Below are 25,811 nucleotides of genomic sequence, written 5' to 3'. Positions count from 1 at the left end.
TCCTCTCCAGCATGGCTTAGCTCTTGTAAATAAAAATTCAATTTCTCTTGCTTTTAACACACTTTTTACTGGATATCAGATGAAGCTTAGACCAGCTCTAGTCCCAGCTCTTATACTTCTTTCTTCAGGAAATGGTTGCTGCAGAGAAGGAGATCTGTGGCATGTGCACCTTTTCGTGGGGCTGAGAACCAGCAGTTGAGAGTTAGCCATGGAAAGGAGCTTATAGTAAAGCTTTGTCTGAGAAGAAAAAGATAGACAGTTTCCTCTGGAATCCCCAAAACTGTGACAGTAGGTATTCATCTACCAACAGTCAAAGCAAAAAGCTCCTGGGACAAGATACAAAACCTGCAATTGTGTTGACCCAGCATTGACTGTTCAGCCCATCAGCATCTCTCTCTCTTTCAGTGCATTTAGAGCACAGACTAGCTGTTCAGTGGTAGGGACTAGGATTCCTCCACATGGATGCAAAAAACCAAATTTCTTCTGTTGCCTTCTTTTGAGCCATTATGTCAGATTTCCTTCACCCTCTTTCCTATCCCCATACTTACTATTATCCTATTGACTTTGGTTCTTTCTTTTTTGCATTGCAAGTTTTAGCCTCCTCCAATTTAAAAAAGCACCAAACCCCACCAAACCTTCACCAGACATATGCAAATAGATTAATTATCTCCAGTTACTTCTCCTAGTCATGTCTCATCTCCTTTTCATCTCTTAAGCTCCCTTCAGTTCCAGCCTTAATCTTCCTTTTCAGTATCTCTGACACCCGGCACAGCAAAGAAACTATCAGCCATGAAGCCTGTCTCATCTCTTTCCAGGCAGAGCTCAGAACTGATGTTTCATCCTCATCATCCTTGTCTGATCAGCTCCTTTACAAAGCTGTACTTCTTCCTTGTTTTTCCTGTTTTCCACCTTGTTTCTAGATAGCTCTACTTAACACACACTGAAGAATCAATCACTTCCATGTTGAGAGTTTACCTCTACTGTGGAGATGATTTCTCCTGGAAAAACTGGACCCTTAAGTTGCTTCTGATACCTTTCTGTGGATCTCTAGCTTTCATTTTGAATTGAACATGGTTATATCAATTTCTGTTTCACTAAGCTTGCCCTGTTATCTCTCCTCTTACTCACTGTAGACCATCATTTTCACCTTATCTGTCAAGTCTGTGGCTCAGAGCACTCTTCTCCGTCCTGGCCTTTCCCTCCAGCTTCAGTTCTGGACACTGTCATTCATTTCCTTGAATTCCTCTAAGTGCTTTGGTCTTGCCTCTGTGAAAGCACGATTCTGCCACACACTATGCTGGGGAATCAGGACAGACAAAGAGAGAATAATTTTTTTGTGTGACTTTCCTCTTGGAAATTATGTGTACAGGTATGGTAAATCAAAAATGCTTGGTACGGTTCTACACATATGGGATTGCCCTTATATGAAATTATTTAAGATCTTCTTGATATTTCAAGAAGAAATTTTTCTCCTGATGGACTGGTCGAAAATGCATAAATCCATTTTCAGCCTTGTTGATAGACTGTAAGAAACTGAAGGCTGCATATTGAAATAATACTTTCCTTTAGAAATTACTGTAAACCATAAGATTTTACTTGCAACATAAAGCTGCATTGGCGAATGAGTTTTAATGGTGACTGATAATTCTGTTAGCAACTCATTTGTAATTTACACTTCTTGCCTAGTTTTACAATGCGTCACAGCATTATGTAGCAATCAAATGTAAAGGTGACACTGCCATTATTTCCTGAAGCTGTTGAACCTAGTGGGAGATCTTGTCTGAGAATCAATGGTGAAAAGTCAGGTTATTTAAACAGTCATTTAAAGTATTTAATCTTTAAAGTTATTTTATTTAATGAAAGATATGATTTGCAATGACTACAGAGTAATCTGTCCTGAACTGGGGGAATTAAGAAATAAGCCAGCTATGCTATGGCTGTCATTCAAAGCCAGTCATATAGGCTTTGCTACCTTACTACAAAATTGGATAAGAATGTGTTAATTTGATGCTTCTTTTAAAAGAATGTAGATGTGGGGACACTATGTCATGTTTGTAGGCCTTGGCCATTGAAGTACTAATTTGGCATTTAAAGTTTGGTTCTCACAGATTCTTTTTTAAGTTATTGAATAGAAGACATGGAAATAACATGGCTAAATTCTGGGACCCAGGCTGGGGAAAGGTGGGTGCAACCAGCCCCTCAGGCTGCCCTAGAACAGAGCTCTGGACAAGGCACCCATCACTGGGGCATATCAGTTTCCTTGCTCTATGAAATGATCAGGACTATGCTGACATCTGCTGTCAATGGCCTTTGAGTACCAGTGAGTAAAGCTGCTGGTACATACTACCAGTATTAAAAGGATGTGTAAGGTCCCTAATAACCAGGTTTGGTTTTAATGGCACCTGCAAGCTGCCTTGACTGACTAAATGAAGCCTCTTTTCTTTTTTAATAAACAAACACCGTTTATTACATGGGCTACTACTTAAATACAGCTTTCCAAAAGCTTGTAGAAAGGGAATCAGTCTCTGTTCCTTGCAGATCCCAGCACACTAAAGCTGAGTACAGGCAGTATGTAATGACCCCTTAAAAAAAATACCCAAGGTCCAGTACATTTGCAGTGGCCCTGAGTTACACTTTTCACTGTAGACTACCTAGTCTTGCTAGATTTTTTTTTGTTTGCCACTTAAAACTGGTCTTACTGGGTCTTGTTAGTGTTTCAAACTAACCTCCAAATACTTCATTTAGTGGGCTTCTACGATAAAGATTGTCAAAGGACATGCTGAAAAGCAAACTAACTGAAATTAGTAATTTGGCAAGCCCTCCTCGGGCTGACATTCAAGCTGCCTGCCATTCTAGCTGTCCACAGATGCCTTGGAAGGAAGAGTCATTGTAGTCATTGACATGGCTGCAAATCAATAAAGACTGAGCTTCTACACTTAGAAACACAGGTGAAAAGAATGAGCAGGTTAACCTGCTCAAAAAGTTTCTTTGCCTCTTCACCCCTCCTTCACAAAAGGAATCAACAGGGTAGCTTTGAGAGACAGTCCTTAGATTTAGATCCACTAAATATGTATGGGTGTTTTGCTGAGAAGTCTCTGAAGTGGAAATAGTATGTGTTAAATAAACTGTAATTTAGCTTGAAGTAGGTATTTGAGTTAATCCACTTTGGGTTGAGTTTTCACTGAAAAATAAATCTGTATTGATTATGTCGAGAAGGTCAGCCCAATAAACAAACCTCAAAACCAGAAAGAAAAAGAAATTTTGTGGCTGGAGAATAATCTTCTATAGGTATTTTACATACTGTTCACATTAGTGGTGTGGCAGGATACAGCATTACTGCTCAACACCTATCATGCTGCAGACTGCTCAGGATCTCCTCCAGTTCTTGTGGGGCTCCTCACAGAAACTCCCATGACTCCTCTCTAGAACCAATGGCACTGATACCATGAGAATTTTGACGAAAACCTGTGATCCGTGTGGCCTTGTGTTTGTCTTTATACACCAGTAAATGAAAAATTATCACCCCTGTCACTTGTATAACCGTAAACAAAGCCATCAGACTGATCTTACTATGTTACTTTAAGATGTAGCTGTACTTTCAGAAAGATGGTTTTAAATCTGTGGGTGAGTAGCAGAAGTAATATTGAATCTCTTAAGATTGCTTGCTGAAAAGGATCTTACTGCTAGCCTCCTATAAGGTGGGGAACAATGCAAGAAAACACAGAGCATCTCCTGATAAAAACCCTGTGCTCTTTACAGTGTCTGTTGTTGAGTTTCAGTTGCATTTTGGAAATGTGGGACTCATTGTCTTTTCAGCAGGAAGTTTTAAAATAAATTTTGAACTTAACAAATGAACACAGAACAAAGAGAAGAGAATTATTGTGTCACAGAGGAGAAAACAAAGTGATATAAGCTGCATTTCAATTTCTTTCACCTTATGATGCATAAATATACTTAGAATTTGTTTGTTTGTTTTCCAGAAAATGTCCTATACAAAAGAAGCAATGGGCAGGTGCGTATCAGGGTTTGCCTTGCACTTTAGTCTTTTAGTCTCTCTGGAGACAACAACAGGGATGAGTTGTGACATTTCGTAACCTTTTCTTTCTTTTTCTTGTTAGGTTCTGCACCGACTGGTCATGTGGGTAAGTATTTTTCCTTTTTTAAAGGCTCCAGATTTGATCCTTTCTCCAGTTGGTGTTGATTTGTGCACTGAAAATGAACAGAATTCTCCTTTGTGCGAAGCAGTATACAGAAAAGTGTGGTGGAGAAATCCTGTGGTTCTTGCATGTGAATCTCTGACCTGGCATGCTTGGCATGCTCAAAATATCTGAGCTGATCTGGGACTTGTACTTTTGCTTAAGTGTGTCATCACCTTGTTGGCTGCCAGGCACAGACACAGACTCTTTACCTGAAGAGGTTTAGTGGGCGAAATCTATTCTGGGAAAGAGATGTGTTCATAGTTACTTGTGTTAGTATTCCAGTTATCCTGCACACCTTTCCCAAAGGCTTTAAGTTAGTCCTGGTCATCATTGCAAAAAGTAAAAAAGGCCAATGTTTTTGAAATGCTTTAAGAAGCCAAAACTGTTGAGAGATGTGTTCTAAAACCAGGTACAAGGGAATTGGCTTCTTGGGCTCCTCATATTTTCTACAACTCAGTAAAAATGAAAACTAGTCTGAGTTGTGGCTTTTTTTTACCAAAGCAAACCTGAACTTGACCTGTTATTATCATGTCTGTTTTTGAACTGAAAAGAAAACCAGTCCAAATTATTATTACTTCATTCTGACTCAGAATTTAATCTGTTCTTTTTAGGGCAGTTGAAACCCAAACAACCTAGGGCTGAACTCATCTGAAAAATTGGCAGGTTCAATCCCCTGCTTTTACAGGCCACATAAAGCTGTGATAAATATGAGTAATTTAGAAGAATAATCACTTCAAATAACCCACCTTCCCCAATTAGGTACCCGCATAATGACAACATTGTTTATTAAATTTAATAACATGAGATGATAAGGGCAAAAGTGATTCCTGAGAGACTGGTGTGTCTCTGTCCTGTTCAGCTGAACGCTCCTCCGACAAGGGCGCTCCCTGAAGCCTCCAGGTCAACTGGGTAGCTTACATTTGTTTGAACTTTCTCTGTTGAGAATGCAACATTGATCTGACCTTTATATGCTTTTCAAAGAGAGATTAACTAAAAAACCCAAACAAAACAAAACTTATCATTGTAAGGACAGGACCCAGTCCTATTCTTTCTCATTAGCCGCAGCCATTCTCTAGATAGACTGTCTCTTTACATAAATGGAACCACATCTTATTTATCAGAAAATGTGAATTCAGAGATACAGTTTGAATGCTGAAGACTCTGAAAAAAATAATCTTTCTGAAGAAGCTTGAGTTTGAAAACCTGCTGTATCCCTCTAGGTGATCATTCAGGAAATCTAGAAAATGTAGAGATATGTGAGAGGAACTAGAGTCAGCATTAATTAACCTAGAGTCCCTGCATACACTGGGCTAAACAACTTAGCAATGTGAAGAACCCTAAATTTGATTGAAAGATGGATCAGAGTGGTTGTTGTACTTGTAGAGAAGCCATCAAGTGCTTTATGACAGGCATTAAAGGGACTTCAGTAGACAACTGACAAACTTTACCCAACTGAATTAACTGTCGGGCTGTATTGTGCATCTCTCTCAAAAGTACACTGCTTTTATCCCAGTATATATTACTTCAGACTGTTCATAGCTTTAGGATGGGATCTTTGTTGTCACTGTCAGTTTAAACTTTGGTTTTACTGTATCTTTCCCCCTAAAAGTTGCTGTCTGTCTTCTGCTTGGATATGATCCTGTTTTATAGCATAAAGAGTATGATACAAGACTGAAGCAGTCAGAAATAGATTTACTCTGGATAATGGAGCATCAGGAAGAAATTAATATAAATTATTTTGACAACATTAAAAATACCAAAATTTTTCTAATAGTGTTTTGGACATCTTTTAGCATCCATGGTTTAAGATGTGGGGTTTGTGAGCCAGGGTCATATAAAATCAAAGGCATGATTAGCTGTCATGGGTAGATGTCTCATTTAACTTCAGACATCTTCCATCAAGAGGACTGAGTGAGCCATCTCAGTATTGCCAACAACAAACATTTATCAATTCATGCAAAAATAAGCTAGGCCTCCCAGTGCACATCAGAATAAAATTAAAAACTTTTTGAAGTGTTTTGTAAGAAGTCAGAGTAGGTCCCAATCCAGGATCATTGTAATCACTAAGGCACAATGTGGGAAATTCAGCATCATTTTTTTCCTGCACAGGAGATGTTAGTGAGGTTCTGCTTTTACTGGGCAGTGCTGTCATCACCTGCTGCTGACCCACATGTGCAGAGAGAGGCTGGTCCAGAGCAGGGCAGTGTTGTGATTTGAATGTGTGTTTTGACACCCAGCTGTGCCACTTGTGTCAGAACCGGGAACTGTGCTGGTCTTGTGTCTCAAGGGATGGTAGGGCTATCCTAAAACATCAGTTTTGGGTATCTAGATGAGGTGTTTAGATGAGGCTCCCACACTGTCAGGGAAGTACAGGCTTCTCTAGAGGATGTCTTGAATAAGGGGTCTAACAGGAATGTTCTGACTTCTGGTGAACTCCAGTTGCTCTGATGATTGTGCAGAAGCAGCAATTTCAATTCAGAGGCCAAGCACTAGACATATTTCTCAGTCTGTTTTCCCACTGATGAGAACACAGGAAATTTTGCAGTAGGTTTGTTTTGTAAAGCATAGCCAAGGCACAAGAAACAAAAGGAGTATTTTCTTTTTATGAGCTTTGACCAATCTTTTTTTTTTTTTACTGCGAAACAATTGTTTCTGTGAAACAATTTCTTAGTTTGGGGCTGATCTGGAATGCAAGACAGGCCCTTGATAACTGTTGGTAATTTTAACTACACTACTTTTCTAGATGTGGTCCTACACCTGGGTAGGAGCAATCCCAGGCACAGCTACAGGTTGGGCAGAGAAGAGATTCAGAGCAGCCCTCTGGAAATGGACCTGGGGATGTTGGTCGATGAGAAAATGAACATGAGCCAGCTTCAGTGTGCGCTCACAGCCCAGAAAGCCAACCGCATCCTGGGCTACATCAAAAGGAGCCTGACCAGCAGGTCAAAGGAGGTGATCCTGCCCCTCTACTCTGCTCTCATGAGACCTCACTTGGAGTATTGTGTGCAGTTCTGGTGTCCTCAACATAAAAAGGACATGGAACTGTTGGAACAAGTCCAGAGGGGGGCCACGAGGGTGATCATGGGCTGGAGCACCTCCCGTATGCAGATAGGCTGAGAAAGTTGTGTTTGTTCAGCCTGGAGAAGAGAAGGCTGTGTGGAAACCCATTTACCTGAAGTGGGCCTATAAGGATGCTGGTGAGGGACTCTTCATTAGGGACTATAGTGACAGGACAAGGGATAATGGGTTAAAACTTAAACAGGGGAGTTTTAGATTGGATATAAGGAGGAAGTTCTTTACTGTAAGGGTGTTGAGGTGCTGGAATGGGTTGCCCAAGGAAGTTGTGAATGCTCCATCCCTGGTGGTGTTCAAGGCCAGGTTGGAGGGAGCCTTGGGTGATATGGTTTAGTGTGAGGTGTCCCTGCCCATGTAGAGGGGGGTCGGAACCTGATGATCTTAAGGTCCTTTCCAGCCCTAACTATTCAATGATTCTATGATTAAAGCAAAGCTGTGCTGAAAGCTATAAACTGCTGTAGAAATGAAGAATTGACTTAATTTAATACATCTTGTAATCCTACCTAGATATCAATACTGTGTCTCTATCTGGAAAATCTAGTTTCAGCTTGTTAAGAGCTAGGATAGTTTTAGTGTAGCCTATGGGAAGGTGGCTTCTACTTGTGTAATATAGTTCCCAGAATAACCCACAATCTGGTATTACTGACAATTACGTAACAGCAGGATGAAAGTTTGTTCCTGTAAGGCTGCACACATTCACACAAGTTAAATGCTCATGTAGCCTGGCCTTTAAAAGAATTAAGGATTAAACTAAGTACCACTGAGGAGAAAACCTCAAAGAAAAAGTAATACATGGGAAATAATCCAGATGTGCATAGAGCAGCCTAGTGGACAGCAGAATCGTGCCCCAGTTGGAAGTGTGAGAGCACTACATCAGCTAAAAACTTTTAATGATTGCTTTATTCGGTAGGCCACTGAATAATGAATTTAGCGCTCTTAACATTGGGGTATGTCTTGTGACAATAGGACAGTCGTTTTACCTAATTGCTAGGAGATCAAAAGGCAGATCTTAAGGCAAAGGAGTAGCACAAAATTGCTGCAGTAGAAAACTAAGAGCTTTATTTTGCAATATGAGCATTAAAACAATAATGTTTAAGAAAAATTAATGCTTGACATAGCAAATTAGGCTTTCGGACATTGAGATTGATAAACAATGGTATCAGTCACTATAAACTGATGGATGTCCAGAGCATCCAGTACAAATCTGAGGATGTTATCTCCTTCAACCACAGAGCTGGGGTTGTGTTGTATCTTAAGAAGCAATGTATAGTAAAATATAATTAATACCTTAATAAAATTTCATTGCAGGAGTGAAATGGTATCACTGGTGCCCCATTTCACAGATTTAGAGTGCTATTTCTCCGTAATAACACAGTATAGCTGCACATAAAGAACTTGTTTAGGCTGTACAGTTGCCTATGAGTCAATGGGACTGTATATGCTTTGGAGGACTGGAACCTTCCTGGCATGACTGATGTCACACAGAAATACATACCATGGAGTTTGAAAAGGGGAAATATAGGCTGCATTTGTCAGCTGTGTTTGTCAGCTGTGTTTGCAGTGTTAATGGATACAGGCTGTCTGTAAGCACTCTGCTTCAGATCAACTTCTTAAGGGCCTTGTCTTATGCCTGCCTAGATCCTGGTGTCTAAGATAGCTGTGTGTTCTGAAAACTGTTGTTTCTGCCAAGGAAACATGGTGCAGTGTTGTTTGTTCTGCTGCTTAGACATCTGCTTGTGCATATTCCTTCCTGCCTCTCCATATATATGTGTGTTTTTATATATGAGCTTATTGCTCAGGCAAGGTGGTCCAGGGCATCACTCATGCAAGTAGGACAATAGAAACTACGTTTTGTATGTATGTGTCTCAAAACCACAGTAAGCTTTTGCTGGAATATAGTCCTTCCACCTGGAGTGTCTTGCTCATGTAGGTATACATTAAAATAAAGCCTGGCCCTTAATTAATCTTGTATTTGCCCTTATATTTTAATTGATGTGACTGAAGGGGAATTTGAATCTGTGTTTACCATGAGGAGCAGTATGTTCGGGCAACTCAGTATATACATTGTCATGTGCATTTTGAGTGACTTTTTTAGAGATACCTAGTGCTTGCTCAGGAGATTAATGAAGTGGGTATTTGAAAAATTGAAATGTTAAGGGGAAGTAGAAGGCAGAAATAAATGGATGCAAAAAGAAAGCAAACCCCACTGTTCTGGTAAAGCAATGAACTAACAATGTTGTTCATAAAGTGAGGTTGATTATAACACATATTCTTAAACTAGTATTTTTATCCTCCTGAGAAAAAGTAGTAACTGTTAATGTGATCAAATTTGATACTGACTGCTCTTGCTTTGTTAGATTGATTAGGTTTTTATGAGATATTATTTAAGCCTTTGGCTTTTAATTTGTAGCCAGCTATAAGCTGGAATCAGAAAATTGGTTAGCTCTGGGAAGCATGTATTCAAAAGCCTCTTGGTGCCAGTAAGCGTATATTACCTGGCCTTGACAAAGACCATGGCCTGTTGATGGTTGAGGTGTGATGGGTAAATGACAGCAGCCTTCTTCTCACCTTGCTCTTCAGCACTCCCATGGTGGCCGCATAGCCATATGGTTGCTACCATACAGCTTACCCAGTGCCTAAACTGGTGTTACAATCTGAAGTGCCCTGTTGGTGAGCTGCCACTCATTTGGGCTGGTGACAGAGAGTCCTTTGGGACCTCTGAAACTTAGAAAATTTTATTTCAGTATGCCTATAGCTAGTTATCTAATCTAGAAGTAGAACTCCACTCCAGAAAGCTAATTTCAGGCTTTTTCATTTTCAAACCACTCCTCATTTTTTAAGTGTGATTTATGCCATAGCATTCTCTCTGGTTTTTATTGCCTGCTTTGATGATTTTTCCTCAAAGAACTCAAGCAACTTAGTTAGAAGTGATCTGTGTGCAAGCACCTAGAGGCTGCAGCAGGGGTCTCTTCTGAGGAGAGGCTGGGGCTGACCAGAGCTGGGAACAGCCTGTTCTAGCCAGACCCAGCCAACCGACCCACTGCAGGGCTGTGCAGGCTGTGCTCTGCAGTCATGAAGGCATGACCTCAGGAAAGCATGTGTTTCCCACTACTCAAACCTATTTAGATGCACAATAAATTCATTTTCCTCAAGGTGAAGATGTTTTGCCAGTGGAGGCAATCGGTAAACAATCCTCCTGTCTTTATCTAGACCCAGTAGCTTTTTTATCCTATTTTCTCCTGTCCTATAGAGAAGGGGGAGACATTTGGCTCTTACCTTGTGGCTACCCCACCACAGAACTGAGTGCTCAATTCAGTTGCTCAGGTAGCCATTGAGGCCCTTTTGAGGTGCCCCAAGTTACACCACACATCTGCAGAGGTCTGGCAGAGTTGACATGGGATACATGGGTGCCCTGTACCTCCTGGGGCAGCAGCTGAGGGCAGGAGTTCCTGGAGGCCCCTCCAAGTGTAGCAGGCACCGACCTGTGGGCAGCTGGACTGAGTACTGTGAATCTCAGGTTGAACTCAGAGCCTGCCACAGCAATTTCCTCACTGTCCCTTCTAAAGAAAAGGCTTAGCTCATGTTTATATGTGTTTGAGCACTTCAGCTGATCAGAACATTACAAATCCTGTAGCAGAGCTATTTCACTGCACATCACTTTGCTTTTGTTTTGTGTTTTTTTTCTGACCTTAGTTATGTGAAACAGTTTGTAGTAATTAAAATCTCAGGTTGTTTCACCTCTTCTGAAAAGCAGAATCTTATTTGCTTCTGAACAATCATCAACCATGATACACTAAAATGCTTTATTTACTGATGTCATTTGGTGAGACTCTGGTATAGATGTTAATCTTTTGAAGTTGGTAAGAGTAATGCATCCTCAGAGTTAGGTGAATTTAATTGGAAAATATTTAATCTGTCAATAATTAAGCAATAGTATTTATTTCAGTTCTAAGATGGTGAATGAGTAAGGAAACTAAATCCCTCCAGAATATAGCTAGAACTGGTTTAATGTAGGGTTTTGTTGTGTTGGTTTTGTTTGTGGGGTTTTTTTAGCAGAAAGAAGTTGATGCTTTTCAAATGAGTTTCTTGTGACTTTATACATGTGACAGCAGTGGCAAAGAGAGTAAGAGATGATATCTTATCTAAATTATACTTACTAGTAAAATTTGGCTTCCCAGTTTTGAAAATCATTCCCAGATTTATTGAGGTTGCCAAAAAACTGTAGAGAGTTACTTTACACTGTTCTGGCTTAAAACAGGTCCTGGTGTCCACAAGATGGAAGCAGACACAAGTAACTGTACATTTCAAAGCTTGCATAGAGCTCATTGAGTTGTTCAAGAAAATACATGAAGGTACTGTTTAAACTCTTGATCTTGCTAGGATGGGTGAGAAGTTTCTTGGCTCAAATAGAAAATTCATCCCATTTGCCTTCGGGTCTGTTTATTGGCAAGTGTTATGTGTCTGTGAGAGGCAGGGGGAGAAACTGTTTTTGAGATGTTAACTCAGTGAAGCTACCATATGTTTGATCATATACATATGCCCCAGTATCTTTAGTATGTAACTTTGGATCTGGTTGTCTGGCTGGTGCTGGAAACATTCTGGGTTTTGCAGTGATACAGAGACTGATAATACATCCTGAAGAAGAAAAAGTAGCCATCAACTTTCAGTGGAGTTTTTCTTGAGCACACACAGGAAGACCTGTAATCTGTTATGTGAATCAACACCTCAAACCTGGCAAGGCTAGGAACCATGGTTCACATGGTATCAGCGCTTGCATATGTATTACAGTGAATATTCCTTGCTGCAGTGATTATTTTATGGCACAAGTACAACAAGTAAAAAAAAAGGAGTTCCATTAGAAGTGAGAGAAATATCTCAGTGCAATGAATTTCAGTGGTTTCTTGAAGTCTGAAATGAAGTTTCTGTCCAAAACTTGCAATCCTACAGATTGGGCTGTATATATTAAAAATATGGCAAACATAAAAGAAGAACATTTTTTCTTCATTCAGGAAAGACTTGTTTCTGTAAGGGCATGCCTCCCACTCTTGGTAACTTGACAGTTGCTCAGGGCTTACAGAATTGGCACCAAGGAACTTGGGTTTACTGTAAGAGCCATGTCAAAGCTGTTAGTTTTTCTTTGGGCTAACAGTCTTCATCTGATTTTTATCTGAAATGTTTTTCTTTTTCACATTTGGCCTAGAGATGTGTTAAGTTTGTGTTAATACAATAATTGGATTGGGAAACTGTTGCCTTTTGAAGATTTTTAAATAAGCAGAGTAAAAGTCACAATGAAAAGAACCCACCTTCTTGCAGTGATTTCAGTACAGTTATGATGTTTAAGTGCACTGGAGAGTATTTTAAAGACTGAGCATTTTATAGCATGTTAGAGGTTATCTTCGTATTTTATCTCTGGTCTTTGCATTTGATTCCTTTACAGACCTGCAAGAGGAGAAATGTATTTTTGGATGGGGTTCCAAGCCAGTTGGAATATAAGGTGGTTAGCAACCCACAGAGGTACACTGTTGAGTGGCGCAAGTCATCCAATATCTAAGTTGCAAAACAGGACTGAAATATTGCAAAGTCTAATTTTTATGAGGTCATCAGCAAAGTAGTACCATAACAAATTTCTTCTGCAAATGTGCTTTTGCAGGTGGCAGCAGAATCACAGATAAATCAAAACCTAATAAATCCATCTCAGCATGTCCAAACTTCAATTTCTGATTGTATTTTTCTTTAGCAGTAGTGGGACCCCAACTCCAGCTTCGGATGCTGATGTTACTACACTGAGAGGTCAGTTTTTACCTAACTCCTGTCAAGGCTGATTCTGAATTACTAGAGAATTGAGAAATTCAGTTGAGTTTGGATTTCAGAAAGAGCTGTAAATTTCTGCATCTCAGATAATGCTGTTTGTGATATGGAGATCAAGTTATATGCTGAAATTATTTTGTTATTGTATGAATTATAAAAATCCTACTTGAAAAATTAGTTCTGTGAACTTTTTACTGTACTTAACTTCACATTCCCAAAAATACATCTGCTTAGACAGAACACTAGCATTTTATTTCCATTAGTGTGTTAGATACTTTTCCTCAGACTCTTCAGGTGTTTCCTGTGTTGTTTCTGTCATGATGATGGGAATAAAAATAAAATTTTACTGTTGGGTTATGCCTGCTGAGCTACTTCTGTGTGTATATACAGGTACATGGGTATAAAAACCAACCAACCAAAATAATACTGTTTTCTTTCAAACTCAGATGCAGCTGCCAATGTTTCTCCCCCTCATGAGATCTCTGTTGAAAGTCTTGTGGCTGGTACCATTCATGAGGTTGAAGATGCAGACACTAATGTGAGTGGCTTGTTTGAGGTTTTTTTTTGTTCAGCATTCTGTTGCCTTTCCTAAATAATACTGTTTGTGGTTATTTGCATTTCCTACTTAAAAGTGTTGTTAGCATAGTGTGTTAACACAGATTAAGATTTCATAAAAGAAGGGCCTGAAATTCAGAAAGTTTTAAAATAATTTCCTGGGTAGGTATTTTTCCTTTGCAGAGGCTTTGCAATGCCTCTTCCCCAACAGTGACAGAGAGCAAACCAGTTGTGCTAGCAGGTGAGGATTTTGCTAGTGACACAGGGCTAGACAGGGCATGTCTAGGGCTTTTGTGAGCTCCAAGAAGAATGCAGAGCATTATTATTCCTATGGAAACACAACACACCTTAAATTGCTTTAGCAATGTTTTGGGGGTCTGTGTGTTACAATTGTGTAGGACAGCAGAGAGGTCGCCTGAACAGCCTTGAAGATTCCTTCTGATTCTTGCTCCTTTTCCTCTGCTGACATAGACAAGGTTTTATTTTTCATTTTACAGTCACCCTTACTTTGATATTCAAACAACTTCATGACACAGGGAAGACCTTCAGCAAGTACTTAAAATGTCTCTGTAGAAGTGAGTTGGCTTCCAGAAATGTTGACCACCACACAGGTCCCCCAGAACTACTTGTTTCCAGGAAACAGCTTTTTGAATTACGTTTAAGTCCAAACTCTAGATCCAACTTCAGCATTCATGGGCCTACATGACTGAAGAAAATTTTGTAAACCAGTGGTATGAACCAGCTGGCTTTTGTTTTCTTATAAACTCGAAATTTTTGGTTGATTACTGAGGTTACAAAGTTATAGATGCTGCATTTAAGTAGGAGCTGATTTATGGTACTGGGTTTCACTGTGCACTGTTCTGTTACCTGCTGTGGCCATGAAACAAAGCTAGGCCAAACTATACGTTCTACTACAGCTTCAGGGCTGACTGTGGAGCTCTGATATTGTGCTTCCAAGAATACTGAATATGAAACAGGCAGACAGCTTCTGACTCAAGTCCAGGGTCTGACTTTATATTAGGTACCAGGGATGCTTGTGGTTTGGTCCCATGAATGCCTCTATTATTTTGTGAAACAGAACTGCCTGAAGTATTTCTGCCTGGGCAGAGAATGGGATCACTCAGTAAATCAGAAAGAAATCAGAGTCAGATTGCTGCTGCTACTACAGTGGTTTTCACTCTATACAGTTACACCACACCTCATTGCTTTGTGCAGCCAAAATGCATAGCAGATTACATTGACCAAGAAGGACCTTCTGTACTCAGATGTTGACTGTACTTTTGGTTTTGGAGGACTGATAAATGATTGAAACTACGTTGCATTGCAAACAGCTATATAGTAGGAGGACATATATGCCTGCTAAGTATGTATCTCTCAAATTATAAGTATCTTTAAGTAGTGTACCAGTCATTATGGTCCTTAAAAAGTTGTCTAGTAAAAAAAGGTATGGAGGGGAGGGAGAGAATTTAACTAAAAACTTTTAGAGGGTCCTTAAACAATGTGTAAGTTGCTCACCGATGCCTGATAAGCTTTCTGGGGAAAAGTTTTTCCATTTCCTGCACCATATATAACATGGGTTGCAGTTTTGCTAGAAAGGCCTCTTTTGTTGGCTCTCTTTTTTTTTTCTCTTTAATGAGGAAAAAGCAATACCTGCATGTAAATAGCCAAAGACACTTGGCTATTTGGCTAAAGTTAACTTAAGCCAGCCTATCCTTCCCTCCCCCACAATAGCAATTTTTTGTTTTAGAACAAAACCGTGAAAGAAGATATGGTTTTCCTCATGTCTTTTAGTATACTACAAAGAATACTGCAGTAGTTGTAAAATCCTACGGAACTAAGCAGGAAGTACTCTTCCTGTGTTGCTCATTCATTCAAATAAAATTAAAACTTGGAATTCATTGCTGCCCATAGCAGGCACAACTGATAGACACATGCTTCCCTGATGCATTGGGCAGCCACTGCTGTGGGGCTTCTTGAGCAACTGTTGACCTAACAGTTGAAGCCCATCACTTCAGCTCAGCAGAGGTCCCTGCATATCTCCCAGTGCCCATTGTGTATATCTAGGGGAATTCTTCACTTGCTCAGGTTGAACAACACAGGGCATTGTTCTGAATGTAACTTGGCAAAGGTAACTTGTCTTCCACGTGGAATAGTAAGTAGGAGCCTTGTTATAAACAAATAAATTTGGGGTGAATCAATCTCTTTCTGACGGGGCTCAAGTTCGCTGTTAATGTCTGAATGATTGTGCTATTAAACTGCCTCATGAACATCTCATACAACTGGATTTCTGTTTGTAACTGAGGTCAACTAAATGGCCTGGCACTGGAGTAAAGATGTGCAAATGGAAAATAGAATTATCTGCAATACACGAATTCTCAAAGAATGGTTTTCTTTGTAGATTGTATCATTAATTGCAGCTTCTGTCCCTAAGGCTTCATTAGCACTCCATTACAGTGCAAGGCAAGCAGGTGAGCATGCTATGCTTTGGACTGAGGTTTTCTCAGGTCATTAAGTACCATGACCATCAGTGCAGCCCACCAATAGTGCCCTGAGGTGTTCCTGTCCATACATTTTATAGAGAAGGCTCAGTTTTTCTTCCCCACAATGAGTCAGAGAAACCTCCACGTGTGCAGTAATGGGAGAAGTTTAAGGCCTGTGTAAGAAAGATGTTTGGACTGAAGGTTGGGAATGTAGTGTGCTGTTGTCAAATAGCAGACCACAGAATCATATGTTGTACATATGTAGATCATAGAATCAAACACAGGATCATAGAATACCAGGTTTGAAGGGACCTCAGGATCATCTTGGTACAACCCTTCTAGGCAAAGCATATCTAGATGTCCTAGCACCCTGTGTAGCTGATCTAGGGATGCTTTTTACATGGAGTAAATCCAGGACAGGTAGGAATTTAGTCTGTGGTAAGTAATGAGGATTTATTTCCTGTGAAAAAAACAAAGGGCAAAACAACAACAAAAATAAAGGCATTAAATTACCTCTTGTTTTCTCACTTCTTTCTTCCCTTCCAGATCAATAATGAGATAAAGAAGCAGGATGAGAAGCTAGTGAGACCTGTAACTGAGCAGATGATTGAGTTCAGCATTGTGATTTTTGGTGAGACATACATTGAGGAGCTGAAGGATCCAACTGCCGTGAGGCGTCAGCTGCTCTCTGAACAAATCCTTTCACAGGTCATTACCTTCCCTGGCTTCTTTTTTCTTATTGCTGGCTCTTCAAAGCAATAGTAGCACCTGTGTGAGGACTGCCTTTTTCTCAGGGGCTCTGCAAAACCAGCTCAGGGTTTTCGTTGCCTGAGGCAGGCTGGAGAACATTCATCTGCCATGAGAATAGACTGCTTTCACATGCTGCCTTTTTGGAGTAGCAGAGTTCCATACATTGTGTGGAGTCAGCGACCAATGCCAATGACCAAAGACCAATTACTCTAGTTTTCCTTTTGCGTTTCTCATTAAACTGCTTGTTATAATTTTTGCAGGCAAAGGAAGTAAAATAATGCTTTGGGAGGATCAGCAAATTATGCTGAACCCCTGAATTAAGATATACTCTAAAGAGGACCTTTCTAAAGAACTGCTCTCTCTCTCTCTCATTCTCCCCTGTCATCCCTCTCCCTTCCCCCCCGCAATTTTCTGATTTCCTTGATTTACTTTGCCTCATGTTAGCAAAAGAATAATAAATGAAAAACATTTCCACTTACTTGAATCCTTTTAAAGATGTATTTCTACCAGGGCTAACTTTGGCCTTACCATCCTGTCAAAAATGTTCAGTACCTCCCTCTGTCAGTGCTACTGCAATAGAGCATTTAAACCCAGAGAGAAATGACAAGATTGCTTGCCACTTGATGCAACATCATTAGTTCTTAAAGTTGTAGGACTTGACAATCTTACATTTTAAAGATGTATCTAACTTCTCTCTAGTGACTAGTCTGTCAAAGAGTTTATTTCTGTGCCTTCTAACCTCATTGTCCAGTTTGAATACTTCCATAATGTAATTGGTTTGAAACTGGGGAGTGAAAAAGATAATTTGAGGGTCTTAGCAAACCAGCCTGCCTGCCTTCTCCAATGCTGACTGCAGTTCAGTGCCATCACCCTGTGCTGAGGCAGTGCTGAAAGCTTGAGCAATTCAGGTATAGCACAGCATCAACGTGGAGTGCAGGGAGAAGGTGTACAGGTCCACCAGAATCTGCCTGTGTCCTGGCATGTGGGCATGTGTCCTGGTTTCAGCAGTAGCAGTAATTTTACTCCTTCTTAGTAGCTGGTGCAGTGCTGTGGTTTTGACTTTCGGCCTGGGAACAGCGCTGACAACACTGATGTTTTTAGTTGATGCTAAGTCATGTTTAGTCTGACCAAGGACTTTCTGAGTCTCAAGATCTACCAGGGAGGAGGGAAGCCGGGATAAAGCAGAGACAGGACACCTGACCCAAACTAACCAAAGAGGTATTGCATACCACAGCACATCATGCCTGGGATGTAGAAGGGGGCAGTTACCCTGAAGGGCTAGATCACTGCTTGGTCGGGCTGGGTATCGGTCTGTGGGTGGTGAGTGGTTGTATTCTCTTCCCTTGTTATTTTCCTTACCATTATCAATATTGGTGGTAGCAGTAGTGGTTTTGTGTCATACCTTAGTTACTGGACTGCTTTTATCTCAACCCGTGGGAGTTATATTCTTTTGATTCTCCTCCCCATCCCTCTGGGAGCGGAGTAGGGGGGTAGGGCGGGAGTGAGAAAGAGGCTGCGTGGTTCTGATTTATGGCTGGGCTTAAACCCCAACAGCACTTTTTGACGCCCAACATGGAGCAGAAAGGGTTGAGATAATGACAGATCTGACCAGAGCGTGTCTAATCGTATTTGTGATAAGCATTTATTGTCTTGGATTAATACTCATTCATCACTATGCTGATTTATTGGCTCTCAGAGTTGTTGCTCTTGATCTCACAGTTTCAGCATATCGTACCTTACTTACAGCTGGTATTTGCTGTGTTAGTGTTTATCAAGTGTGGAACTTGGGCTAAGGTTCTTGTTTCATTGTACTTTAAGGTAATGACTTGTAATACAATAGAATCATTGATCATGAAATTGATCTGGCTTATGTTCCCAGTGTAATCACCACCTTTATACTTTGGGAGGTATATAATAGAAGTGTTTAACAATTACACATCTTTTTTCTCCTCCTCGGGTGGCCAACCCATGAAGGAGACATTCTATCATGCTCCCAGTCCCGTCCCCCCCCCACCCCAGACCGTTTACAGCATCCTTTGAGAGTTCTGAAGGTTTTAAATGGCCTTTGGGTACCCTTGAGACCTGCCTGCTGATTGTGATGGGGGATCACCATGTTGGCACGCATACAGAGTGTGTTTTACTCACGATCATGTCGTCTGATATCAAGAGCTGAGCAGAGTTGGGTTTGGGCCTTGTCTAGGGTTAAATGATGATATAGGAGGACCAGGAGATTTTCCCCGAGGCTGGATAGTCATGAATGGCAGGGTGTATGGGATAGTATCGAAAGTATCTAGGCCATTGGGCCCCTCCAGTGTTTTGGAATTTCACCACTAAACAAGTGCAAAATCTAGAAAAATTAATAAAACACTTAAATGAGGTGTGTTGTCATTCTGGTCATACCAGAATAGCATACCAGAGAGGGACAAATAATTGCAATGTGCTGGGGCTTAGCCTATGCTTACAGGGCTTTGTTCAACACTATCCAGGACCTTCAAAAGGAAAAAGGTGTCCCTGGATCTGATGGCAGTGCAGCTACTCCAGCTCCAAGTACAGCAGCTACACCAGCTCCAGCGACAAGTACAGTAGCTACTCAAACCCCAGTGACAAGTACAGCAGCTACCCAAACCCTGACAACAGATAATGCAGCTAAACCAGAGGACCAATTCGTACAAATATCGGTTGCTCCTCTATGCAAGGAGAAAAGCAAAAAAAAAACCAAGAAAGATGAAGGAACAAGATGAAGAAGCAATGGCAATGCACTTTCTACCCGGGATAGCATCTGATCAGGTGTCATCATCACATGATGAAGAAAAAGAAGAAGCAGAAGAGGTGACTTCTTGACCTTGGACCTCAACCAAGTTACAGAATATGTGAAAAGATTTTAGGTGTCAACCAGGGGTGCACATCATCACATGGTTGCTCCAATGCTGGGACAATAGGGCACACGGTCATGAACCATAATGTAGGGAAGCCGAGCAGCTGGGATCACTTCCTAGGGAAGGGGGAATTGACAAAGCAATTGCAAGTGAGGAAAAGTCCCTTAGTCCTCAGATGTGGCTCTTGGCAGCTGTGAAAGACAGGTTTCCATACAAGGACAATGTTATGAGTCGTTCGGCCAAGTGGAGTACCTAGAGAAAGGCATCCAGTCTCTGAGGGAATCAGCCATCATAGAGATGATCTATTGTACATCAAGCTGAATAATGGGGGTATACCCATAGACCCAGATGAAGTCGATTGTGCCCATGTGGTGAAAACTCACACAGAATGCACCTTCATCATATGCCCATTCATTGGCAACAGTAACCTGAAATGACATAGTATCACTAACAGTGGATGAAATGATTCCTAAACTCCAAGAATTTGCAGACAATCTCACCCCTTCCATCACTTTAGCTGTGGAAAACTTGTCCCAGGATCTCAGACAGTTGAGGAACGATCTATCTGATCTATCCAGCTCCTCATGTGTGCCAATAGACGTCTCAGCTATTAACAAAAGGCGTCCTACTGTTCAAGAGAGAAGATATGGAAAGTATACGTCACAGGCCACCCTATGGTTTTACATGCAGGATCACGGAGAAGACATGACAAAGTGGGATGGAAAGCCCACCTCAGCTTTGGAGGAATGGGTGCGTGAATTGAAGAGGGGAGCAAAGGTCAAGGATGAGGTCCCTTCCAACCTTTGGGATTCTGTGATCCCATGAAAGCTGTGGCTTCAGTCTCTGGTGAGCAAGTTCCCAGATGAAGTGAAAGAGCTGATTTTACTTCAGCTCCTGTGATAAAGAAGAATAATCCCTTTCTACAAGACTTAAGTGTCCAACGTTATGATGACTGTTAGTGGGGCCCTGCCTCCAGCCAGGTGGACAATCAGATTTATTGGACTGTGTGGATCAGATGGCCTGGCACATCAGTCCCACAGAAGTATAAGGCTCTAGCAGATACCGGTGCACAATGTACCCTGATGCCATCAAGCTGTCAAGGGTGGAACCCATCTATATTTCTGGAGTGACAGGAGGATTCCAAGAATTGACTGCACTGGAGGCTGAAATCAGCCTGCCTGGGAAGAAGTGGCAAAAGCACCCCATTGTGACCAGTCCAGAGGTTCCATGCATCCTTGGCATAGACTACCTCAGGAGAGGGTACTTCAAAGACCCAAAAGGATACCGATGGACTTTTGGTATTGCTGCTTTGGAGATGGATGAAATTAAGCAGCTGTCCACCTTGCCTGGTCTCTCAGAGGATCCTTCTGTTGTGGGGTTGCTGAAGGTTGAAGAACAACAAGTGCCAATCGCGACCACAACAGTGCACTGATGGCAATATCACACCAACCAAGACTCCCTGATTCCCATCCATAAGCTGATCAGTAGACTGGAGAGTCAAGGAGTGACCAGTAGGACCTGCTCATTCTTTAATAGCCCCATATGGCCAGTGCGAAAGTCTAAAGGAGAGCAGAGACTAACAGTAGACTATTGTGGCCTGAATGAAGTCACACCACACTTGAGTGCTGCCGTACCGGACATGCTAGAACTTCATTATGAACTGAAGTCAAAGGCAGCCAGGTGGTATGCCACAATTGATATTGCCAATGCATTTTTCTCAATTCCTTTGGCAGCAGCGTGCAGGCCACAGTTTGCTTTTATTTGGAGGGGTGTCCAGCTCACTTGGAACCGACTGCCCCAGGGGTGGAAACACAGCCCTGCCATGGGCTGATACAGATGGCACTGGGACAGGAGCAACCTCCTGAACACCTGCAATACATCGATGACGTTATCGTGTGGGGCGATACAGCGGAAGAAGTCTTTGAGAAAGGGACGACAATAATCCAAATCCTGCTGAAAGCCGGTTTGGCCATAAAACGGAGTAAGGTCAAGGGACCTGCACAGGAGATTCAATTTTTGGGAATAAAATGGCAAGATGGACATTGCCAGATCCTCACAGATGTGATCAACAAGATAACAGCAATGTCTCCACCACCTAATAAGACAGAAACACAAGCCTTCTTGGGTGCTGTGGGTTTCTGGAGAATGCACATCCCAAATTACAGTTTGATTGTAAGCCCTCTCTATCATGTGACCTGGAAGAAGAATGACTTTAAATGGGGCCCTGAGCAACAACAAGCCTTTGAGCAAATTAAACACAAGATAGTTCATGCAGTAGCCCTTGGACCAGTCCGGACTGGGCCAGGTATAAAGGATGTAATCTACACCACATCCAGGGAGAACGGTTCTACCTGGAGCCTCTGGCAGAAAGCTCCAGGGGAGACTCGAGGTCGACCCCTCGGCTTTTGGAGTTGGGGATACAAAGGATCTGAGGCCAGCTATGACCCAACTGAGAAAGAGATACTGGCAGCCTATGAAGGGGTTTGAGCTGCTTCGGAAGTGGTTGGCACTGAAGCACAGCTCCTCCTCAAAGGCAGGGTCTCCTCTACACATCATGCAATTGATGCTACATGGAGTAAGTGGGCTGCGCTAATTACACAACGAGCTTGAATAGGAATTCTAGAAGTCATCATGAACTGGCCAGAGGGCAAAGACTTTGGAATGTCACCAGAGGAGAAGGTGATGCGTGCTGAAGAGACCCCACCGTATAATAAACTGTCAGAAAGTGAAAAGCAGCATGCCTTATTTACTGATGAGTCCTGCTGTATTATAGGGTAGCATCAGCGATGGAAGGCAGCTGTATGGAGTCCTCAACAACAAGCTGCAGAAACTGCTGAAGGAGAGGGTGAATCAAGTCAGTTTGCCAAGGTGAAAGCCATCCAGCTGGCCTTGGACATTGCTAAACGAGAAAAGTGGTCAGTATTTTATGCCTTTACTGACTCATGGATGGTGGGAAATGGCCTTTGTGGGTGGTTGCAGCAATGGAAGCAGAGCGACTGGCAGTGCAGAGGTAAACCCATCTGGGCTGCTGCACTGCGGCAAGATATCACTGCCCAGGTGCAGAACGGGGTGGTGAAGGTACGCCATGTAGATGTTCATGTACCCAAGAGCTGGGCCACTGAGGAACACCAGAACAGCCAACAAAAGACTGAAGTGGCTCACATGGGCTTAGATTGGCAACATAAGGGTGAATTATTTTTGCCTGGTGGGCCCATGACACTTCAGGCCATCAGGGCAGAGATGCAACATATAGATGGACCTGTGATTGGGGGGTGGACTTAATGATGGACACTGTTGCCCAGGTTATTCATGAGTGTGAAACATGTGCTACAATTAAACAAGCCAAATGGTTAAAGCCTCTTTGGTATGGAGGACGATGGCTGAAGTATAAATATCAGGAGGCCTGGCATATTGATTATGTCACACTCCCACCAACCCACCAAGGCAAGCACCCATGTGTTTACCATGCTGGAAGCAACCACCAGATGGCTAGAAACACACACTGTGCCCCACGCTGCTGCCCGGAACAGTATCCTCAGCCTTGAGAAACAGATTTTGCGGTGAACGGCACCCCAGAGAGAATTGAGTCAGACAATGGGACTTGTTTCCGGAATAACCTTATAGGCACTTGGTCCAAAGAGCATGACATTGAGTGGGTATATCACATCCCCTACCATGCACCAGCCTCTGGAAAAATCAAATGGTACAATGGGCTGTTAAAAACTACACTGAGAGCAATGGGTGGGACTTTCAAACATTGGGATACACACTTAGCAAGGGCCACCTGGTTGGTCAACCCCAGAGGATCTGCCAACAGGGCTGGCCCAGCCCAGTCAGAACTTTTACATATTGTAGAGGGGGACAAAGTTCCTGTGATGCACATGAAGAATTTGCTGGGGAAGACAGTCTGGGTTATTCCTGCTTCAGTTAAAGGCAAATCTATGCATGGGATTGCTTTTTGCTCAGGGACCTGGATATAGCTGGTGGATAACGCGGGAAGGTGGGGAAGTCCGATGTATACCTCAAGGGGATTTGATTTTAGGGGAAAACAGCCAACGACCTCAATTGTATACTGTTGCCTGCTATATAGCACTTTTATAGCCCATCAACTAGATGTCTTCAGGTCACCAGTGATTGGCCATGAGTTCCCTCCAACCATTATTCCAACAAAGAATGAGCTTTTATGAAACCGGATGCTTTCTGCAGTAAAGGAATAATCAGCATCAGCAGGCAACTATCTAACACTGCACACAGCCTCTCCTGTCCTGAAAGACTGTTACAAGTGATGGAGCTTGACAATATGGACCAAATGGACTCAGCAGCTTTATAGGGATTGGTCCGTGCACTAAGGAATGATGTTTCTGTCTCTGTCTCTCTCTCTCTGTGGATATATATGTATATATATAATAGTGACGGTATATTGAAAATGTGGTATCTGAAGAAGATTTGAATGGTATGGAATAAGGGGTAGATACTGTCCTAGTTTCAGCAGTAGCATTCATTTTTCTCTTTCTTAGTAGTTGGTGATAGTGCTGTGGTTTTGACTTTTGGCCTGGGAACAGTGCTGACAACACTGATGTTTTTAGTTGATGCTAAGTCATGTTTAGTCTGACCAAGGACTTTCTGAGTCTCATGCTCTGCCAGGGAGGAGAGGAAGCTGAGAGGAAGCAGAGACAGGACACCTGACCCAAATTAACCAAAGAGGTATTCCATACCACAGTACATCATATCCAGGATGTAGAAGGGGGCAGTTACCCTGAAGGGCTAGATCACTGCTTGGTCGGGCTGGGTATCGGTCTGTGGGTGGTGAGAGGTTGTATTGTCTTCCCTTGTTATTTTCCTTACCATTATCAATATTGGTGGTAGCAGTAGTGGTTTTGTGTCATACCTTAGTTACTGGACTGCTTTTATCTCAACCCGTGGGAGTTACATTCTTTTGATTCTCCTCCCCATCCCTCTGGGACCAGAGTGGGGGAGAAGGGTGGGAGCAGCTGGGCTTAAACCAAAACAGCATGCTCTGGGTCTTCTATAGAAGCTGATCTGAAATGGAATATAGAACATCTTAATGATTGCAGTGGCCGGAGTTAGGACTGCAGAAGAAACTCTGGCATCATTCTAGAGAATTTGTCTATTCAGAGTAGGTGATAGATGAGGAAATCAGAAGAAGTGGCAAGTAGCAGAACTCATTCATTATTTCTGCTCAGGAGTGACATTTCTTCAAATGAATCATTCTGCACTGCAGTGAGAGGCTCTCTGAAATTTAGGCTGCCAAGACATCCCTTGCTTCTTATTTATGCAGAGAATTAGCAATGCATGTGAGCACATTTTAAAATCCTCCAGCTGCTTCTTAAACACATCTTTAAATCCCACTGGAGTCAGTGGGAATGGTCCATGGATTAGACTGTTAGGCACCAACTTAAAGGGATATACATATGTGCATATACATATACACACATATACATAATTAAAACTTGATTTCAAGTTAATTTGATTTTAATTAAAATTTACAGTTTTAATTACAAAGTTACTGCCCCCCTGTACACAAAAACATATTTAAAGTATGGTCATATTGCTGTCTCCTAACTTTCCTCTCCCTATTGTTTCCTGTATTTTTATTTTTTGTCTATTTTCGTAATTTAATTACCATCATGTTCTTGGGGCAGAGTTTGTCTTTCTCCTGAGCGAGGCACCCAGGATGCCTCATGAGGCTTATCTTTTCTCTAGCTTTGCTTCTTTCTTATTCTCATCTAGTTGGGGTTCTCTGTGGAATACCTTTTACTGGGGCTAAACCTGTGCCAGATCATACGCCAGATGAGAGGGAGATGTACTCTTCACTGCAGCCAAAAAGCATCACTGCAAATGTCAGTAGTTGCTACCATAGGCTAGACATCTTAATTTTCCTAGTTGTGTGGCCAAGTAGCAATGCTGTAGAGTGTAAGAAACACCAGTTGGGACAGAGGCCACCTGGAACATTGATGTTCCACTCCTTTAATCCCTTGCTTGGTTTTCTCTGTGCTTGGATGAAGAAGGTCCTGCAAAAAAGAAAGTCAGCAACACTTTGATCGACT

General features: G+C 41.8%; 1 protein-coding gene across 1 annotated transcript in view; it reads left to right on the top strand.

Moving 5' to 3' along the window:
• Nucleotides 1-25,811, top strand: part of IMPG2 (interphotoreceptor matrix proteoglycan 2) — a 59,405-nt gene that overhangs the window by 12,531 nt on the left and 21,063 nt on the right. The window contains exons 5-9 of the mRNA XM_005151758.3: nt 3,981-4,012; nt 4,119-4,142; nt 13,018-13,064; nt 13,529-13,620; nt 16,664-16,825. Coding sequence (XP_005151815.2) covers nt 3,981-4,012; nt 4,119-4,142; nt 13,018-13,064; nt 13,529-13,620; nt 16,664-16,825 — 357 coding nt within the window. The remainder of the gene's footprint in view (nt 1-3,980; nt 4,013-4,118; nt 4,143-13,017; nt 13,065-13,528; nt 13,621-16,663; nt 16,826-25,811) is intronic.

The sequence above is a fragment of the Melopsittacus undulatus genome, chromosome 2 (genome assembly GCF_012275295.1).
Source record: "Melopsittacus undulatus isolate bMelUnd1 chromosome 2, bMelUnd1.mat.Z, whole genome shotgun sequence".
Lineage (NCBI taxonomy): Eukaryota > Metazoa > Chordata > Aves > Psittaciformes > Psittaculidae > Melopsittacus > Melopsittacus undulatus.
This window is presented reverse-complemented; position numbering and strand designations above follow the sequence as displayed.